Genomic DNA, 21,239 nt, shown 5'->3' with positions numbered 1-21,239 from the left:
AACTCGTCCTTAGCAGTTTTTTTGGTCTTCTTTAGGTTCCGCTTGACAATAGCCCAGTATTTCTCAATTGGGCGGAGCTCTGGCGTGTTGGGAGGGTTCTTGTCCTTGGGAACCACCTGCACGTTGTTGGCGGCGTACCACTCCATGGCCTTTTTACCGTAATGGCAACATGCCAAATCCGGCCAAAACAGTACGGAACAACCGTGTTTCTTCAGGAAAGGCAGCAGACGTTTATTCAAACACTCTTTCACGTAAATTTCTTGGTTGACAGTCCCGGAAGCTTTGAAAATGCTGCTTTTCAAGCCACAGGTACAGATGGCTTGCCAAACCAGATATTTCTTCGCGAACTTTGAAAGTTTCAAGTGCTTGAAAATATCTGCTACCTTTCCCCTTCCTTTTGCCGTATAAAACTCCTGTCCCGGAAGCTGCTTGTAGTCGGCTTTGACGTAGGTTTCGTCGTCCATTACCATGCAGTCAAACTTCGTCAGCATCGTCGTGTACAGCCTCCGGGATCGCGCTTTGGCCGTCGTATTTTGTTTATCATCGCGATTTTGAGTCACTACCTTCTTGTAAGTCGATAGTCCGGCTCGTTTTTTGGATCGATGCACGGTTGTAGACGATACACCCAGCTTATTTGCGGCATCTCGGAGAGAGAGGTTAGGGTTTCGCTTGAAACTACCGGCAACTCTCTTTGTCGTCTCAGTGGCTTCCGGTTTTCGATTTCCCCCCGATCCAGACTTCTTGGCTGTCGACAAACGTTCCCCAAACACTTAAATTAAATTTGTAACGGTCGATATGGCCACTTTTAGCGATTTTTCCAGCTTTGCGTGCGAGTAGCTCGATACGCTGCTCTTCTTCCTTGGACGGCATTTTGACAACTGAAGAGTGAATTCCAAAATCAAAATAGGAGCAACAATCTACACACACACACATCTTCAAAATGAGAGGTGTTCAGGTTTTTAAATGCAAAATTGAAAGAAATACGTCAAGTTGATATTGACTCATCGCGTAACTGCTTTTCCACCCGTCGAAGTTGGTTCAGCTCGTCGTCACGTTTCTCCAAATCTAGCAAGCGCTGTCTATAGATTCCTTCGTGATGTTCCCGAAATTCTTGCAGTTGCTGTCGAAGATCTGCTTCCACCTTCCTCATTCTGTCTGCCTCTGCATGCCGATGTATATCCAAATGTTTAAGCTTTTCTGTCAACTCTATTTCTCGTTTCCTACGAATGTCGTTTTCCTTTTCGTGCATCTGCTGCAGCTCACGAACCTTCCGTACTCCAATCGTTTCGCGTTGCCACTGTTCGAAGGATGGTTTAACGGTTTTGGGTATAGTACCTGTTGGTTTCCGGTAGCTTAGCTGATCCTCGAGCATGTTCACGAATGGTTGGATGTCGACTTTTGGAATTTGATTCAGGGACATGTCTGTCGATACCTCTGAGCCACCCTCGGGTAGGAAACCGATAGAAAGGCTGTCGATAATTCTTGGCCTGCCTTCTAAAGTCGATTCAACTATGGGAGTCGATGTCATTTTACCACGCAGTTTGTCTATTGTTGCTGTTCCAGGTTCGTTGGTCCGAACATCGGGTTTGGGCGTTTGTTCAACAACACCTCGGCCGGATTTCTCGGCCGCCACCGCTTGCTCTCGAACCCAATAACTACGTACACTTTTACCGTCCTCCACATCGTCTTGCTGTTTGAGTAACTCGTACCGTTTATCCAAGTAGGCACGATCCCGCTCCAATTTCGCATTTGCCGCGTCATTCTGCAGTTTTAGTTCCTCTTCCAGTTTCTCCAAATCCCTAGCAATTTTCGCTCGGTGAGTGCTGCTGGAAGTGGATTGCCCAGTAGCAGAGCTCGGCGGTGGTACTGGTATTCGCGGGACACAGAGAGCACAACGGTAAACGATATCTTTCGCTGTTTCTGTGGTAACACCTGCGCACGCAAAACCATCTTTCGCACGATACACACTGCACCATGAATCGTTCCGCGCCATTCGGTCGTTTACAAAACCGGCAATCGTTCTCGTTAGCCCAGTCAACATCCACAAAACTCGGAACAAACGTATCACCCCCTGGGAATCTTTGTTGACGTTTTCCTCAACCAGGTTATGTCCATCTTGTTCTCGAGAACCGCGTGTCTGTAAACGGGTCTGGGGCCTATTCATCACGATCACGTTCGTAATATTAATATCCCAAGCAACCAAAAGTCCCATAAAACAGGTACAAACACGCTTACTCAGCCCCATCATTGATATGAAGTACGTTCTATGCAGCTCAAAATTTAAGTTCTTATTGAGACTTTCAAGTTCCAAAACAAGTCTTAATGATCTTCTATTCAGCTTCCAGCGGCCTCTTTATTCAGCTTCCGAAAAATCGCAAAATAAGCAAAAAATCTCTCTCTATCTCAACTGAACCGTTGACTTCGGTTCAAATCGCCTTCTCTTGATTATTTACTGTGTTCTGTACCGGTGCCGCCATGATGCCAGGCGCCGGATTTCAAACTCGATAAATTGCTAAATTGCTTCTTTCCTACATTTCCTACATAAATCGCATCAGAATGGTCACTCAAGTACAAATTTACTTATTGAAAAAAAAACTTGCCCGGCTTGGGGATCGAACCCCGACCTTCGTGGTGAGAATCGAACACACTACCACGAGACCACGACTAGATGTTGTTCTAACTGAAACTAAAACTCGAAGAGGTGATTTGATTTTGAAATCACATCAATGCACTTTTTGTGACTTATCAAATCCCGTTTAAGCACTTATGTCCCCTTTATGTGACTTACCAAATCCCGTATTGAGCACTTTTGTGCCCTTTATGTGACTCAAGTTCCGTATAACGTACGTATAGATCACTTTTGCAGCTTTCAAGTTCGTTAATGAGTACATATAGTTCACTAATGGGAAATGGGCAAAATAAGTCACATAAAACGTACATATTAATCACTTTTGCAACTTTCAAGTTCATAAATGAGCACATAAAGTTCACTAAAGGGAATTGGGCAGTTGATTCTCTTTATCAGCCAATATGTAACCTTCAATGCCTTCATTCAAATAAATATGTGACTTTTGGTTGCTTGGGATTTTTGAGTGTTGTTACGCGAACTTTCGGAGTTATTTGAAGCAATCGTCCGTTTATTTTATGGATGTGATAGCTCAAAACTGTAATTATTTTTCATTTTGATTAGTATTAAAATTAGGTTAACAAATTTGAATGACTTACATATTAAATCTCCTAGTTACTATTTTCGTAACAACTGTTTTAATTTTGATTGTGAGTTTAGCCGAATATACTAGAATAATAAATTTAAGATGCTGATTTAAAGAAATTAGTAAAATTTTGATGATTTAATACCTATATGGCTATATGGTTCACAATCGATTTTAGAATGACATTTTTATTTCCTGTTCTACAAGCAGTGGAGCCTATTCTGATAGATATCTAGATCACTGTGATTATGGTTTCTATCTACTATAAATAGTATTGCTTAAATAGCACGCAACAGTTCCATTTGGTTCAAAATTTTCAAGTCCTAACATACTTTTTCTTAACAATTTGAAAAATGTAGGGAAGAAATTGAGTGTAAAACAGCCATAACTTCTGTTTCCTATCCGTGCGGTGGCTCAAATAGACTTCGTTGAATTTTTTGGAAAAAATTACATAGGATACAACCCATTTGGTTCAAAATGTTCAAGTCCGAACATGTTTTTTTCTGAAATCGTTGAAAAATGTAGGGGAAATGAGGGTAAAAACAGGCATAACTTCATTTCCCGAAGCGTACGGTGGCTCAAACAGCCTTCATTGGATTCCTCGGAAAAAATCACACAAGATACGTCCCAATAGATTCAAAATTTTCAAGTCCAAACATGCGTTTTCATAAAAATTTGAAAAATGTAGGGGAATTGAAGGTACAACAGCCATAACTCCATTTTCCAAAGCGTGCGGTGGCTCAAACAGCCTTCATTTGAATCCTCGAAAAAAACTCCACAAAATACAACCCATTTGGTTCAAAATTATCAAGTCCCAACATGCTTTTTCTTAGCTATTTGAAAAATGTTGGGCAATTGAGGGCAAAACAGCCATAACTCCTGTTCCCAATCCGTGCGGTGGCTCAAATAAGCTTCGTTGGATTCCTCGGAAAAAATCACATAGGATACAACCCATTTGGTTCAAAATGTTCAAGTCCGAACATGCTTTTTTTCTGAAATTATTGAAAAATGTAGGGGAATTGAGGGTGAAAACAGCCATAACTCCATTTTTTGAAGCGTGTGGTGGCTCAAACAGCCTTCATTGGATTCCTCGGAAAAAACCACACAAGATACGTTCCAAAAGGTTCAATATTTTCAAGTCCGAACATGCATTTTCATAACAATTTGAAAAATTGAGGGGAATTGAAGATAAAACAGCCATAACTTCATTTTTCGACGTGTGCAGGGACTCAAATAGCCTTCATTCGATTGCACAAAAAAAAAAACACACAAGATACAACCCATTTGGTTCAAAATGTTCAAGTCCGAACAAGCTTTTTTCTGAAATAATTGAAAAATGTAGGGGAATTGAGGGTAAAAACAGCCATAACTCCATTTTCTGAAGCGTGCGGTAGTCAAAACAGCCTTCTTTCGATTCCTCAGAAAAAATTACACACGATAGGTTTGTTTTCGTTCAAAATTCTGTGGTTCGAAACAGTTTTTTTCTGGAATGTTTAAAAAATATAGGAGAATTAGGGGTTAAAAAGGCACTATATCTCCGTTCGAAAGCTTGTGCGGCGTTTGAAACTATATGCAATCGATTCTCCGGAAATTTTCATAAAAGAAAAGTATAATTTCATAGATTTGGGTCATGTGGGACGAAAGATATTGAATTTCTTCGCGGTTTGTACACTTTTTTCCCCATTGTGCGTTGGCACAAAACCACTAAAATGAGTAAAAACAATCAATCAGAATTTTTTTTAGAAATTTAACCTTGAACCATAACTACGAGAGAAACGTTGTTATGACGCAAATCGATCATATTTTGTCTTGAAAAAAAAAAGATTGTTTAATTTCGGAGCACTCTTAAAATAATTTCTTCGAAAAACCATCTGTTTCAACATCTTTGATATTTTTTCAACTGATCAGGGTATAAATTACCAATCATATTTCCAAAGCACCATTCGAGTTCGATCAGTCGATCATCACTGCTAGAAGATGAATCTGTTGCTCATTTCGGCGTGCTTGTTCGGAAGCTTCCTGTTGGCTACGGCTCCGGTTTCCGGTGCTGCTCCGGGCTCCTGCAACGATATTGGCACGACACTCAGCAACGTTTACGAGATTGACCCAAGCTATGGATTCGGCAATTCGATGCTGGTGTATTGTGATCAGCAGTACGACAGAGGCGGTTGGACTGTGATCCAAAATCGTCGCGATGGCAACGTCAAATTCTTCCGAGGCTGGGATGAGTACGTTCGAGGTTTTGGTGATCTGAGGGGAGAATATTGGCTGGGTTTGGAGAAAATCCACCAGCTTACCTATTCTAGAACCTATCAGTTGGCGATTGTGATGGAAGATGCGAGCGGAGCCAAGGCAGTGGCCAGATACAGCAACTTTACCGTTGCCGGAGCCGATAATCTGTATCGCCTTATGAGTATCGGAGCTTACTCTGGGGATGCTGGAGATTCTCTAAGCGAACATCTGAACTTCCCCTTCTCAACGTATGACAAGGATAACGATGGCTATTTCGGAAACTGTGCCAGTATGTTTGTCGGTGGTTGGTGGTATGCCGCGTGCCACAAGAGGTATGAGTCGGATTATCTTTCGATTGGTCGCCATTTTAACGACAATTTTTAACCTTTCAGCAACCTCAACGGATTGTACCTGCCTGGACCTCGCAACGAATTCGCCTCGATGGCCTGTTGGTACACGTGGAAGGGACACTACTACGGTCTCAAGAGTGTGAGAATGATGATTAAGCCGGCCTGATAAACTTTGGGTTCTACAATAATTTAGCTACGAAATCAAATTGCCATGTATGTATGTATAAACAACAAACCAGTAAAAATAATAAAGTAATGTTCAAAGTAGTTTGCAAGAAGGTATGATTATGTATAATCCGAATAATGTTATCTGTTTTGTAGTCGTCTCAGCAATGTGGGAGGAACACACAGATTACAATCTATTCTGCGTACTACTTGGTATCGGGATTTAAATCTAATGTGAAGCGGATTTAAACCATCCGTTGATTTCCCCGCATTGCATCCATCGTTAGTTTGGGTTGGATTCCCACCGGTGAACTGAAGATCCGGCCAATTTCCTTGGCTGGTTTTCCACCCAAGGTGCGGTTAAGTACGCCGTAACTTACCCATCAACTGCTTTGCCATAACCTGCAGAAACTTGACAGCGTACAGCGGCTGATAAACCTGTTGGTTGTCAGTAGATACTTGACCGTTTCATCCGATGCAGCATGCGTACTGGCAGGCGTCATGGCCATCTTAGAGGAAAATGGACACGTCCAAAGTGCGAGAACTTACCAAGGAGGACTCAATGTCCAACTGGCAGCAGCTGTGGATAAGCTCAGTTAGAGGAATGTGGACCCATCGTCTGACCCCGCAGATCTAGAGCTGCATTGGGATGGGCATGACGCCCGCCACTACGCAGACGGCTTCCGCAGGCTTCATTGTCTTCACAGAGCTTGTCTCCAGGCCGCCGCACCGTTCCGCAGGATTGACGTGGTCACGATTGACAGGATCCTCCTCTTGCTACTGCGGATTGCCGAGGAGTTCGACATCATCCGTGTGAATGCGGCCGTGGCCATTGTCGCTCTCTTACACACGTAGTTGAAATGGCTCGTGAAGCTGAGTCTGTCGTCGATCATTGCCCCTGGGTACTTATTTGCGGGTTTGGACACGATACCAAACGGTCCAATTACAATGGTACCTGTTTGGAGTGAGATCAGGTTGGTGATCAGCACCATCTCAGTTTTGTGGTGGGTTAGAATCAGGCACTTGGAGTGCATTCAGCTTTTCACTGTCTGGATAGCTACTGTGGCAAGTTGGTGTACCTCCGCTGTCGAGGAGCCTATCGCCAAAAGGATTACATCATTCGCAAATCCTACGAGCTCAGCTCCCGATGGGAGGCTCATTCGTAGGAACTGGTCGTACGTTATGTTAAACAGAACCGGGCCAAGTATTGACCCCTGTGGCACACCCGCCGAAACAACTTGTGTCCGTATGCCCTCACCGGTCATAAATATACTGTAGTTGACGGTTGTGGATAACTTTCCAAAAGCCTATACAGATATTCCGGGAAGCTCATTCGGATTAGCGACGATGCAAGCGCTGTCCAATTGACGCTGTTGAAGGCGTTCATCACGTTCAGAGTGACCACCGCAAAAAAGCGAACTTTGTGTGTACCTCAGGCAGGGGTGTTATACTCCTCAAAAAAGCACAATGTGTTCTAAAAGCACAATGTGAGCTCAAGCTTTCTAGAACTGCGCGCACGGCGATAGAATATCTACTGCTCGCTCTCTTACTGCGCGCCGATAGTCGAATTTTCTGAGAGGTTTCTCACAATGATGAAAAACACAATGAGCTGAACCACTCTGCTCAATGTGCTGCTCAATGTGCGAACCCTGGCTTTAGAAATTTGCTAAGCACTCTTCTTCGTTATATTTTTCCTTCTCATCAAAAGAAAATAAAAACGATCATCGTTCATCCAGTCCGGCACGAAGACACACCGGCTGCTTGCAAGGAAGAAAATAACTCATAAACAAGCAACAGCAACAACAGAAACGAAATTCGGTCGGGCTCGGCCTGCCGGCTGCCGAGCAGCGATGCCACGAAAATCTGTACCAACAGTGTATTTAATTCTGTTTAATTGGGACAGGTATGGACGAAGATCAGACTCATTTATGATATAGATTTTTTTTGTGGCAACGGTGTTCGGCAGCCGGCAGCAGGGTGAGTCAGTAGGGTGGGTGCATATTGAGGAAAAGTAGGCAAGGGGTACCAAAAGTTTCTCATTGGTGGGGGGTGGAGACGGAGCGTTTTTTGACAGCGAATTGTTCATCTACCATGCCTACGATTACGATTGCCTGTCACAAGATGGACGATTCCGTGCATTGGTATAAGAACACACCTGAAGCTTTACCCGCCTTGGCCGGCAGGCCGAGTCCGCCCAAATTTTAGCTGTGTTGTTGCTGTTGCTTGTTTATTGGGAAAGAATTCGCTTTCGTTTGTTGAATTCAGCGTTGTGGTGGTATACTGGTACACATTGTGCAGCTCAATGAGCTGAGGGCTACCGCTGCGTAGCTCAGTGATTTTCTTCGATGTGGCACATTGATGGACAGCTAGCTCAGGCAGTGCTAGGTTTTGCTCTCTCAATGTGCTATGGAAAAAATGCACATTGAGCTCATTGTGTGAGCAAATGACATCCCTGACCTCAGGTGTACCTCAGGTGAAACCTCCCCAAAAAGCAGACCGATCAACACCCGCTCGAACACTTGGTCGTTCCGCATATCTAACACAGTGTCTATCATATGTACCTCAGGTGTCGTTCTCCACGTTCTCCAGGACTTTAACCCGCTGTATCCAGTAAACTGATCGACCGGTACGCCGATGGGTCTTCTGCAGACTTACCAAGTCTTGGCAGAAGGACTAATTTATTCTGCTTCCACGTATCAGTGAACAGCCGTTCCGCAACATATCGTTGCAATGATGACCAGAGCATTCCGGAGAACTCTCTGATCGCGGCCTTCACTGGGACGTTCAGAATGCCGTCCGGTCCGGGAGCCTTCCTTGGTTGGAAAGACTTGGCGATATCGCGAAGTTAATACTCCGTATTTAATCGTCTCCTCTATGCTAGTGTCCCAGTCATACGAAACTGTTGGCCAGCGGATAACATCGGGAACACCTAATTGATAATTACACTCACTTTGTCTGGGCACATTACAGGTGACGCACCCCCACTTTTCTTTTTGACTTTGACTATCCGATAGGCATCGTTCCATGGAGAGTCGTTCGCGTCTTGACATAGTTGTTTGAGACGTGCCCTCTTGCTTGCATTGATGGCCCTGCGGAGGGCCGACCTCGCCTTGTGATGAGTGGCCTAAGCTCCGCTCTACCTTCTTGGATCCTTGCGTTCTGCATTCTGCGCCTTGCCCTATGACAGTCAGCACGCAGACCCGCGATTTTCTCTGTCCACCAGTAAATGGGTGGTCTAGTGCTTTAACGCTTGGCCCTTCTCGTCATCGCAGCATCGCAAGCTCGAGCTAGTACCCTCGTTCGTTCTTCAGTGGATAGGTTGGCAAAGTTCCTCTCCCTATGCAACACCTCGACGAAGGCGTTCTGGTCGAATTGTGTTGTCTTCCATGGACGTTCACCAATCCTAGACTTGAGATCAGCCGATAGCGGATCGCTACGCTATACACTATGCGTGTAGGCCTCACTTACCATCCAATCGGACACCAAACCCGGGCTACCGAAGGTGACCTGGTTGATTAACTCGCTCCCGTTCCTGTGGTAGGTCCTAGTGTTACCTACGTTCGTCACGTATTTAGCCTTGCCAGGGTTCTGACCTCTGGGTTTATGAGACGGTTACCTCATATACTCATATCATACGAATGCTGGGATTAATCATACGTTTGTGTAAAGAATTTACAGATCCTATCTGCTTACGAGCTCTGTATTGCTGTCTGGTGCGTTCAATTTAAGAATCTGCAAACCTGGTGTGGTGGCCTTATGAAGCTGTATGGGTAGCGCGTTTTGAAGCGATTCAACGTAAATTCTCTCCGTTATGCTCTTCGGGAGCTGCCTTGGGAGAACCCTTTAAACCTGCCGCCGTATGCACAACGTTGTGCTCTGCTTGGGCTTCAGATGCTGTCAAATCGTCATACCATCGGTCAATCCGATCATCCGACATCGTGACTGGCTTTCACTGGAAACAAGAAGTACGCGCTACGGCAACAACGACCCCTTACGTTCCGCAACAATAAGCTTCTTACGCTACTACGCTCTGTTTGATTTTAATGTCTCAACTGCAACCTTTAAACGCCTGATTGAATGTAACCTTCGTGATCAAATGAGAAACAATCAATAGTGACTAAATGTACGATTTCTGTAAACTTAGTATTAGGATAATCATTAAGACAACTATGTCAGATGATTTATTTTTTTATAAACAATAAACAATAAACAATATCTCGGCCCATGCGTTAAAGTGGCCAGTAATAACGATGGGACTTCTTCTCGTGAGCACCTCTGCGATCTTGTTAACCATATATGCCGAACCGCCATGGTCCAAAGAGTATCAAGAGACATCTCCTTGCGACATAAATCCCAGGTAACGAACAAGCAGATCAATTCGCCGCAGCTGGTGGGCGTATGGATCTCCCAAATCAGGCAGTACCACATAGCGATGCCAATCAATTGCTAAAACAACACATCACACTTATTTGGTCCCAGGAATGGAACCTAAACAATGTCCTAAACAACAAGCTCAGAGAAATCAAGAGCTCTACCGAAATATGGAACGACCGTTCATTATTTCACGAAAGACGTTCATTGACCCGCCTTCGCATAGGTCACACTAGATTGACCCACGGATATTTGAAGGGCAAGGAAGATGCGCCCGTGTGCATTGCTTGCCAAGTACCCCTGAACATCAAACACGTCATACTGTTCTGTCCAATCTACCAACAAGCTCGGGTGGAAGCCAACCTTGGAAACAGTCTTCGACAAGTTCTTTCTAACTGCCCTGCGGAAGAAAAGAAACTTTTTGAATTCCTGCAAAAAGTAAGCTACTAGCACAAATCTAACCAGCCAAATATATCTGGGAACACTGAACACGGAAGAAGGGATGAATAACGCGAGAGCGTTGAAATCCTAGAAAAAAACAAAAACAAACAACAACGTCTCCTTGTGAGCGTAGCACTGTCGGGACTACGATACGGAGGAGCGGCCTGGAGCCTCGCGATAGAAATAGAGCGCAACAGATCCAAATTACGGAGCACACATCAGCTGATAGCCATGCTAGTTTCCTGTGCACACAGGATCATATCAACAGATGCAGCTTTTGTCATCGCAGACATAATTCCCGTCGACATAACTCTGACAAAGGATATGGAGTGTTAAGAAGCAAGAGCTGTTTGAGGAATGCGTAAAATTCAACGAGCAGCGTCAATGCTCAAGTTGCAGAATCAAGGGGACGCATCGAACAACGCAAGATGGACGCGTAGGCTAATCCCGCGACTTTCAGACTGGGTTAATCGAAAGTATGGAGAGGTCAACTTCTACCTGACGCAGTTCCTTTCGGGTCATGGGTACTTTAAGCAATACCTTCATCGGTTTAAGCTTATCAGCTCGCCTTATTACCTGAAATGCGTAGATACGAAGAAATCGACAGAACATGCCATCTTTGTCTGCACCAGGTTCATTTCAAGACGTCAACAACTTCAAAATTTGAACGCTGAAAACATTGTGAGTGAAATGTGTCGCGACGAACAGTCGTGGCGTGCTATAGTCGACGAAATCTCGCAAATCATGCGTGATCTAATAAGAATCAGGAAAAATGATGAACGGAAAGAGCGAGATAGTCAACCCAATTTGATAAGCTAATGGAAAGTCTTGGGCCTCGTATGATACTACAATTCAAAAGCAACGCGATCTTAGAGCGTGGTATAACCCTAATCTGGACTCATACGTGTGGTGGGACTTAAAAGGTCTCACGTACTCAGCTACGATCTTTCCTGCAGCAAAAGGAAGGGGAGATACCATTCGGGGTGGTCGTGACGGGACTCTAGCTTGATAGTTTCTCAATCGGCTATGCCTTGGTGGTTAGAAATCCCGCGAGAGTGGATGCTGTGACGGGTGCGAGTTACTTTGAAAGCGTTACCTAACCGGCACCCGTTTCGAGGTCCCCGGAGTAGCACCTGTGACGGGCGTGAGTTACTATGAAAGCGTTACCTAACCGGCACACGTCTCGGGGTCTTCCGTACCAGTCTGAAGTTGGCGATAGAGGAAAAGGAGAAGGAAGAAAAAGGAGAAAGAGGATAAAGGAGAAAGATTATAAGGAGAAAGATCAAAATTGAGAAAGAAGAAAAGTAAAAGGGTGAGATGCATAACAGCATGAGCACAGCCTACCCCTTGATGTAGTATCATACGGTGAAACCAAGGGGCACATCTGGCACACGAAGCCCAAGGTGGTTTTAGTGGGACGAACCCACTCACGGCAGCAAACACCTGGCTGTTATGGTTTGAAGTCAAATTTCCATCTTGTAAAAAAAGATCTTGTCAACCATAGTGCCTAACCTCTCCAAGGAGGGAGCATAGCAGCTACAGAAGTAGATCTCGTTAACTGTGGCTATCTTCATGCCTTCGTTTTCAGTTGCCACCACATTTTGTATGGGGGAACAACCTGTTACCCATGTTACACCATACAATCTTAAAGCGCTCCACGGCAATACTCGCTTGTTTGTTTTACACCAGCAAAGCTCTCACCTGTCACGATTCGGGACACCCTGGAAAACCAATCGTTTGCTGCGACTCGTGATTCAAGGCCCACATTCGGTCTCTTGACGCAAATTGAGACTTTGGCAAGGCGCCTCTCTTCGTGACTTGAGACCTTTTTACTCTCGGCCCTTTAGACCCGATTCAAGACGAGAACAACTCGCCTCTCCTCGTGTCTGGAGATCCACACCTCACAAAACGTGTTCTCCAGCACCCAGTCACACCGCGTTTGTGCCACATTCGGTACCCAGGCTGTCGGCAAGTTGACTGTACCAACCAAGTGTTACGTGTAGTTTTCTAGGCCATACACCTACAGGTGGCAAGTCTACAAACACGTTTCCACTCTGCACCACGAGGAGGTGGAACTACTTCGCAGAGCAACCCTCAGGTATAGAGGCTCACGATGCTGGGCAAGTCTCTTGAGTCGGTGTAGGATGCCGACATTGTCGGGAAACATCTGAGTCGTCACCGTTCAACCCCAAACGTGTGCAGCGACAGGCAAGCGTCCAGGAGAGGCGACACTCGATCGAAGACGTGCGAGGGGTAGGAGTCCGGGCAACGGTCGGAGTAGATTAAGTTATGTGCGTTCGATACCACGGTTCTAAGCAGATTCTTGGATGTTTAATCCCGTTTTATTATGATGAGGGGTTGGATCTCGAGTCGCAAGAGGAAAGATCAAGACGAGTCAACGAGAGCAGGAGTACGCGTGTCAATCTCGAGTCGCTGTGAGGAAAGGTCAGATTTCGAGTCGTAATAGGAGAGATAAGACATTGTGGGAGATTAGGCCTTATGTCGTGCCGAGGAGTGGTATATGTTGTTAACTTCGAGTCATTGCGAGGGGGGTTGGATCTCGAGTCATTAGAGGAGAGATTATGCCTCGAATTGTCAAGAGCAGAGGTTTGTACTAGAAATTCGCGCAATTACGAGGAGATGTCGGTTCTCGAGTCGTTAGAGGAGAGTTCAGTCTTCGAGGCGTAATTAGGAGAGGGATTGCTGAAAGTGGTCAAATATATGAAAATGCCATGGAGCGCTCTAGCGAGAAGACCTCCCACCATTAAAGAAAAGTGTTAAGCAGTTCAAGGTGGAAACTAAGGTCTGGAGCCCCAGCTGGGGTTTAGGGAGTAGTAAGTTGCGTGGAGTCATGAGTGGAATCATGAGTCGTCCTATTGAACCCATTGACCAAGAGGAGCAAACTGGGAAGACGTGGTGACTCGCTGTGCTTTGGAACGCAATCCGCAAACGGGGATCTACCACCTGGGAAACCAACTTTAAAAAAAATCATACTTCCTAATAAGTGTAATTACGCTGCCTGTTTGTAAGTTCTTTTCCATAGACAGTTCAACTCGCGTTTATAAGCAACAACTTCTGCTTGATTGCATACTTCAGCACATATTTTTTTACACCATACATCTTCTCTACGGATGGCTTTACGTAGCTTAAAGCTTAGTTCTTTTAGAAATGGGACACTTTCATTTGATAATAGCTCGTTAACTAGTTATTGGATATTAAAAATTTTGACAGCATTTTGTTGCCTGTAAAAAGTACTATTCGACCTATTTTTTTCAAAATTTAAAATTTACGCGTTTTTGAGATATGTACGATGCAAGAGAAAAAGAAAAAAATAATTTTGCACAGTTTCCTTTAAAATATGTCATTATCAAATTGATAGCTGACAAAACCGTTGATTATTCAAAGAATTACTGACTTTTTGTGGTGGATAAGTATGCAAACACTGTCAATAATGTTCACAAAGTTCAAATCAAGCATTGGAGTGAAGCACATGATCGGCAACAACGGTTAAGGATCATCAAGGAAGTCAAGTCTCATACCAGCATTTTTAATTTTTAATAAACGAAAAACTAAGGGTAGATCGCTGAAATGTCCAAAACAATTTTCTCCGATAAGCTGATAGTGTTGCCTAGTGATGACTCATTGAAATCCAACTTCAAACATCCATTTTTTGATAGTTCCAAAGCTCTTAAGCTGTAAAACCGGTACCGAAAAAAAACGTTCAAAAATGTGGTAAAAAATAATCAAATTTGTTCATTTCGAAACAACTGTATCCACTAAAATGCTTCCAGTTTCCAGTTTCCAGAGAAGTATTGGACCAAAAAGTATCAGAAATTGAAGAAGGAGGGTGAAGCCACCTAAAATATAGATTTTACGAAGTATAAGTTGGAGAAACTGATCAATACCATGACTGAAAAAAGTGTGCGCCGGCCAATGGGAGATACCACGAATAAAGTAGAAATTTCTTAAACAAAAAACGGTAAATATTTTTTTTCAAATTTTTTCATAAAAGATCATAACATTACCTTCTTTTTCTTCATAGAAAGTATTTCGTTCAAACGAATGGTTTTTTAGATACAGGCATTCGTAACTGTCCCATTTCTAAAAGAACTAAGCTTTAATCCTCTTCTTCCTCATCAGCTACACCGCTGCCTCCCTGACTCTTCTTCATGTTCTTCCTCTTGACGCATCCTGAACGGCCACCACCGAAGGGCTACTTCAGCGAAAAGTCGATGCGTGATGGTAGGACTTGGCCAATCCAAGCTTGAACACTTGAGTCTGCAGAAAGCGTTCCAAGAAATCTTCAATCTTGAGACCCAACACGTTATCGAGCTTCATGCGCGTCTCGTCGGGCACACCGATACGGACCAGCCGACGAACCAGGGCGTTACCTTGGAACAGACGTCTCTCGACCTTCGGCTTTTCGAACGGACGACGTGGCGTCAGGTCTTGGAGAAGCCCGACTGAATTCGGCGCGGCACGTGGCTCGAATTACGTCGCAGCACAAAAGCTGGCAGATATAGCACTATTAGCTCGAATCTAGGCGAGGCTTCCAAGCTTGCATTAACGCACAGTACATTAAACAGCACTAAATTCGCAGACACGGCTCGCATCTAGGCGCAGCCCTTTTGCTTTAAACAGGCACAGCTCTTCCAGCTCGCAATTAGACGCAGCCTATTCGGCTTGCAGGCGCAGCTCATTCAGCTAGCAATTCGGCGCAGCACAGTTGTCTCGCACGCGCAGCACACTCGGCTAGCATGTCAGCACAGCTTTTGAAGTGTTAGGCTCAGGAAGCCTGTCTCTCAAAAGATTTAATCCTTAGACCGGCTTATGTACTCATCATTACTTAGCTAAAGCAATGTTAAAATGGTTTAAAAAACTAAATTACTCATTTTGGCCCTAAAATCGGCTCCTGGAAAGATCGCCAAATGTGGAAACCACATAAAGTCAAAGTGACGATATAAGAACGTCCGCGTTGTATAGGTCCGTTGCGATAGCGATAGATAAAGACGAACTCATGACGAGTGTTTGTGCCCGTAGATGTGTCATATAATATGCACTGCGGTTCTCATATCGAGTTTGACCCACACAAGTAATATTGACAATGGATTCATTTTTTTTCCATTAACGGCAACCAGATCCGGATGTATTTAGTTGGTTGACGTGGGTGATCCGAAATCAATATGTGGCACAAAAACCGGATCAAACTTTAGCTCAAACCATATCCATTGTCTCACAGTTTCCAAATTTCTTCTCTTCGCTTTGCGTTGTCCTCCAGTGTTGCCAATATTGCTACACAGAAAAAAAAACTGAGACTATAACTACGCCAGCCTCATACCGAAGAAAGGAAGGAAGGAAGAAGAGATTTTTTTCTACGAGTTTCATCTCACTCAAAAAGAGGACAACACAAGACCAAATCCATAACTCTTTGTTTTCTACATTATTATTTTTCTTTATTTATAGTTAAATTGTACTTTAATACGTGGTAAATTACTTGTGTAACTGAACTATCATTCCATCAATGTTTAGGCCGGCTTAATCATCATTTTCACACTCTTGAGACCGTAGTAGTAACCCTTCCACGTGTTCCAGCAGACCATCGTGGCGAACTCGTTGCGAGGTCCAGGCATGTACAATCCGTTGAGGTTGCTGAAAGGTTAAAAATGGTCGTTAAATGGCGACCAATCAAAACAAAATCCGACTCTTACCTCTTGTGGCACGCAGAGTACCACCATCCACCGAGGTACATACTCGCACAGTTTCCAAAATAGCCGTCGTTGTCCTTGTCGTAAGTTGAGAAGGGGAAGTTCAGATGATCGCTCAGAGAATCTCCAGCATCCCCAGAGTAGGTTCCGATACTCATAAGGCGATACAGATTATCGGCTCCGGCAACGGTGAAGTTGCTGTATCTGGCCACTGCCTTGGCTCCGCTCGCATCTTCCATAACAACGGCCAACTGGTAGGTTTTAGAATAGGTAAGCTGGTGGATTTTCTCCAAACCCAGCCAATATTCTCCCCTGAGATCACCAAATCCTCGAACGTACTCATCCCAGCCTCGGAGGAACTTAACGGAACCATCGCGACGATTTTGGATCACAGTCCAACCTCCATTGTCGTACTGCTGATCGCAATACACCAGCATCGAATTGCCAAATCCATAGGTCGGGTCAATCTCGTAAACGTTACTGATTGAGGTGCCAATATCGCTACAGGAGCACGGAGCAGCACCGGAAACAGAAGCCGGAGCAAACAGGAAGCTTCCGAAGAAGCACGCTGAAATGAGCAACAGATTCATCTCAAAGCAACAGTGATGATCGACTGATCGAACTCGAATAGTGCTTTAGAAATGAGTGTAGCAATTTATAGCAAGATCAGGGGAAAAGAATATCAAAGATGTTGAAACAGATGATTTTTCACAAAAATTATTTTAAGAGTGCAAGATAAACAAAACCAATTTTTTTTTAACAGTAAATAAGAGCGATTTGCGTCATATCAACATTTTAACAAATGATTGAAATATCTCTTCGTTCAGAAATCGCAATGAAAAAAATGTTGTCAACTGTCTGAAGATTTATTGACCCAGCTGCTTTACGAAAATAACTAGAAAACTGTTAAACTGCAAAATCCGATTGACGTAACTTCTAGGAGTGGCGAGACATGTGAAGGACAGGCGCATTTTTTGACATTTTTGAAATTTTTGACATTGTTGACATTTTTGACATTTTTGACATTTTTTACATTTTTGACATTTTTGACAATTTTGACATTTTTGACATTCTAAATTTTTTACATTTTTGACAATTTTGACATTTTAACATTTTTGACATTCTTGACAAGTTTAACGATTTTGACATTTTTGATATTTTAGACATTTTTGACATTTTTGACATTTTTGACATTTTTGACATTTTTGACATTTTTGACATTTTTGACATTTTTGACATTTTTGACATATTTGACATTTTTGACATTTTTGACATTTTTGACATTTTTGACATTTTTGACATTTTTGACATTTTTGTCATTTTTGACATTTTTGACATTTTTGACATTTTTGACATTTTTGACATTTTTGACATTTTTGACATTTTTGACATTTTTGACATTTTTTTGACATTTTTGACATTTTTGACGTTTTTGACGTTTTTGACATTTTTGGCATTTTTGACATTTTTGACATTGTTGACATTTTTGACATTTTTGACATTTTTGACATTTTTGACATTTTTGACATTTTTGACATTTTTGACATTTTTGACATTTTTGACAATTTTGATATTTTTGACATTTTTGACATTATTGACATTATTGACATTTTTGACAATTTTGACAATTTTGACAATTTTTTACAATTTTGACAATTTTGATAATCTTGACAATTTTGACAATTTTGACAATTTTGACAATTTCGACAATTTTGACAATTTTGACAATTTTGACAATTTTGACAATTTTGACAATTTTGACAATTTTGACAATTTTGACAATTTTGACAATTTTGACAATTTTGACAATTTTGACAATCTTGACAATTTTGACAATTTTGTCAATTTTGTCAATTTTGACATTTTTGACAATTGTGACAATTGTGACAATCGTGACATTTTTGACAATTTTGACAATTTTGACAATTTTGACAATTTGGACAATTTGGACAATTTTGTCAATTTTGACCATTTTGACGATTTTGAAATTTTTTACAATTTTGACAATTTTGACAATTTTGACAATTTTGACAATTTTGACAATTTTGACAAATTTGACAAATTTGACAATTTTGACAATTTTGACAATTTTGACAATTTTGACAATTTTGACAATTTTGACAATTTTGACAATTTTGACAATTTTGACAATTTTGACAATTTTGACAATTTTGACAATTTCGACAATTTTGACAATTTTGACAATTTTGAATATTTTGAAAATTTTGACAATTTTGACAGTTTTGACAATTTTGACAATTTTGACAATTTTGACAATTTCGGCAATTTTGACAATTTTGACAATTTTGACAATATTGACAATTTTGACAATTTTGACAATTTTGACAATTTTGACAATTTTGACAATTTTGACAATTTTGACAATTTTGACAATTTTGACAATTTTGACAATTTTGACAATTTTGACAATTTTGACAATTTTGACAATTTTGACAATTTTGACAATTTTGACAATTTTGACAATTTTGACAATTTTGACAATTTTGACAATTTTGACAATTTTGACAATTTTGACAATTTTGACAATTTTGACAATTTTGACAATTTTGACAATTTTGACAATTTTGACAATTTTGACAATTTTGACAATTTTGACAATTTTGACAATTTTGACAATTTTGACAATTTTGACAATTTTGACAATTTTGACAATTTTGACAATTTTGACAATTTTGACAATTTTGACAATTTTGACAATTTTGACAATTTTGACAATTTTGACAATTTTGACAATTTTGACAATTTTGACAATTTTGACAATTTTGACAATTTTGACAATTTTGACAATTTTGACAATTTTGACAATTTTGAAAATTTTGACAATTTTGACAATTTTGACAATTTTGACAATTTTGACAATTTTGACAATTTTGACAATTTTGACAATTTTGACAATTTTGACAATTTTGACAATTTTGACAATTTTGACAATTTTGACAATTTTGACAATTTTGACAATTTTGACAATTTTGACAATTTTGACAATTTTGACAATTTCGACAATTTTGACAATTTTGACAATTTTGACAATTTTGACAATTTTGACAATTTTGACAATTTTGACAATTTTGACAATTTTGACAATTTTGACAATTTTGACAATTTTGACAATTTTGACAATTTTGACAATTTTGACAATTTTGACAATTTTGACAATTTTGACAATTTTGACAATTTTGACAATTTAGACAATTTTGACAATTTTGACAATTTTGACAATTTTGACAATTTTGACAATTTTGACAATTTTGACAATTTTGACAATTTTGACAATTTTGACAATTTGGACAATTTTTACAATTTTGCCAATTTTGACAATTTCGACAATTTTGACAATTTTGACAAGTTTGACAATTTTGACAGTTTTGACAATTTTGACCATTTTGACAATTTTGACAACTTTGACAATTTTGACAATTTTGACAATTTTGACAATTTTACAATTTTTGACAATTGGGACAATTTTGACAATTTTGACAATTTTGACAATTATGTCAATTTTGACAATTTTTACAATTTTGACAATTTTGACAATTTTGACAATTTTGACAATTTTGACAATTTTGACAATTTTGACAATTTTGACAATTTTGACAATTTTGGTATTCTTGACAATTTTGACAATTTTGACAATTTGGACAATTTTGACAATTTTGCCCATTTTGACAATTTTGACAATTTTGACAATTTTGACAAGTTTGACAATTTTGACAATTTTGACAATTTTGACAATTTGGATATTTTTTACAATTTTGACAATTTTGACAATTTTGACAATTTTGACAATTTTGACAATTTTGACAATTTTGACAATTTTGACAATTTTGACAATTTTGACTAATTTGACAATTTTGACAATTTTGACAATTTTGACAATTTTGACAATTCTGACAATTTTGACAATTTTTACAATTTTGACAATTTTGACAATTTTGACAATTTTGACAATTTTGACAATTTTGACAATTTTGACAATTTGGACAATTTTTACAATTTTGCCAATTTTGACAATTTCGACAATTTTGACAATTTTGACAAGTTTGACAATTTTGACAGTTTTGACAATTTTGACCATTTTGACAATTTTGAGAACTTTGACAATTTTGACAATTTTGACAATTTTGACAATTTTACAATTTTTGACAATTGGGACAATTTTGACAATTTTGACAATTTTGACAATTTTGACAATTTTGACAAATTTGACAAATTTGACAATTTTGACAATTTTGACAATTTTGACAATTTTGACAATTTTGACAATTTTGACAATTTTGACAATTTTGACAATTTTGACAATTTTGACAATTTTGACAATTTCGACAATTTTGACAATTTTGACAATTTTGAATATTTTGAAAATTTTGACAATTTTGACAGTTTTGACAATTTTGACAATTTTGACAATTTTGACAATTTCGGCAATTTTGACAATTTTGACAATTTTGACAATATTGACAATTTTGACAATTTTGACAATTTTGACAATTTTGACAATTTTGACAATTTTGACAATTTTGACAATTTTGACAATTTTGACAATTTTGACAATTTTGACAATTTTGACAATTTTGACAATTTTGACAATTTTGAATTTGACAATTTTGACAATTTTGACAATTTTGACAATTTTGACAATTTTGACAATTTTGACAATTTTGACAATTTTGACAATTTTGACAATTTTTGACAATTTGGACAATTTTGACAATTTTGACAATTTTGACAATTTTGACAATATT

General features: G+C 40.4%; 2 protein-coding genes and 1 pseudogene across 2 annotated transcripts; 1 reads left to right on the top strand and 2 right to left on the bottom strand.

Moving 5' to 3' along the window:
* The first annotated feature begins 5,169 nt into the window (after positions 1-5,169).
* On the top strand, positions 5,170-6,017 carry LOC129758604 (fibrinogen C domain-containing protein 1-like). Its single transcript, XM_055756150.1, has 2 exons — positions 5,170-5,776; positions 5,837-6,017. Exons 1-2 carry the CDS (start codon positions 5,190-5,192, stop codon positions 5,958-5,960), a joined length of 711 nt encoding a protein of 236 aa, XP_055612125.1. The 5' UTR covers positions 5,170-5,189; the 3' UTR covers positions 5,961-6,017.
* Positions 6,018-14,888: 8,871 nt separating this feature from the next.
* Positions 14,889-15,384, bottom strand: LOC129753916 (40S ribosomal protein S9-like; annotated as a pseudogene).
* Positions 15,385-16,296: 912 nt separating this feature from the next.
* Positions 16,297-17,084, bottom strand: LOC129753915 (fibrinogen C domain-containing protein 1-like). Its single transcript, XM_055749767.1, has 2 exons — positions 16,480-17,084; positions 16,297-16,420 (listed from the first exon to the last, which is right to left on the bottom strand). The coding sequence occupies exons 1-2, from the start codon at positions 17,064-17,066 to the stop codon at positions 16,297-16,299; spliced, it is 711 nt and encodes a 236-aa protein (XP_055605742.1). The 5' UTR covers positions 17,067-17,084.
* Positions 17,085-21,239: the final 4,155 nt, after the last annotated feature.

Source organism: Uranotaenia lowii, chromosome 3 (assembly GCF_029784155.1).
Source record: "Uranotaenia lowii strain MFRU-FL chromosome 3, ASM2978415v1, whole genome shotgun sequence".
In the NCBI taxonomy this organism is placed as follows: domain Eukaryota; kingdom Metazoa; phylum Arthropoda; class Insecta; order Diptera; family Culicidae; genus Uranotaenia; species Uranotaenia lowii.
The sequence above is the reverse complement of the archived record's forward strand: the minus strand, read 5'-3'. Positions and strand labels throughout refer to the sequence as shown.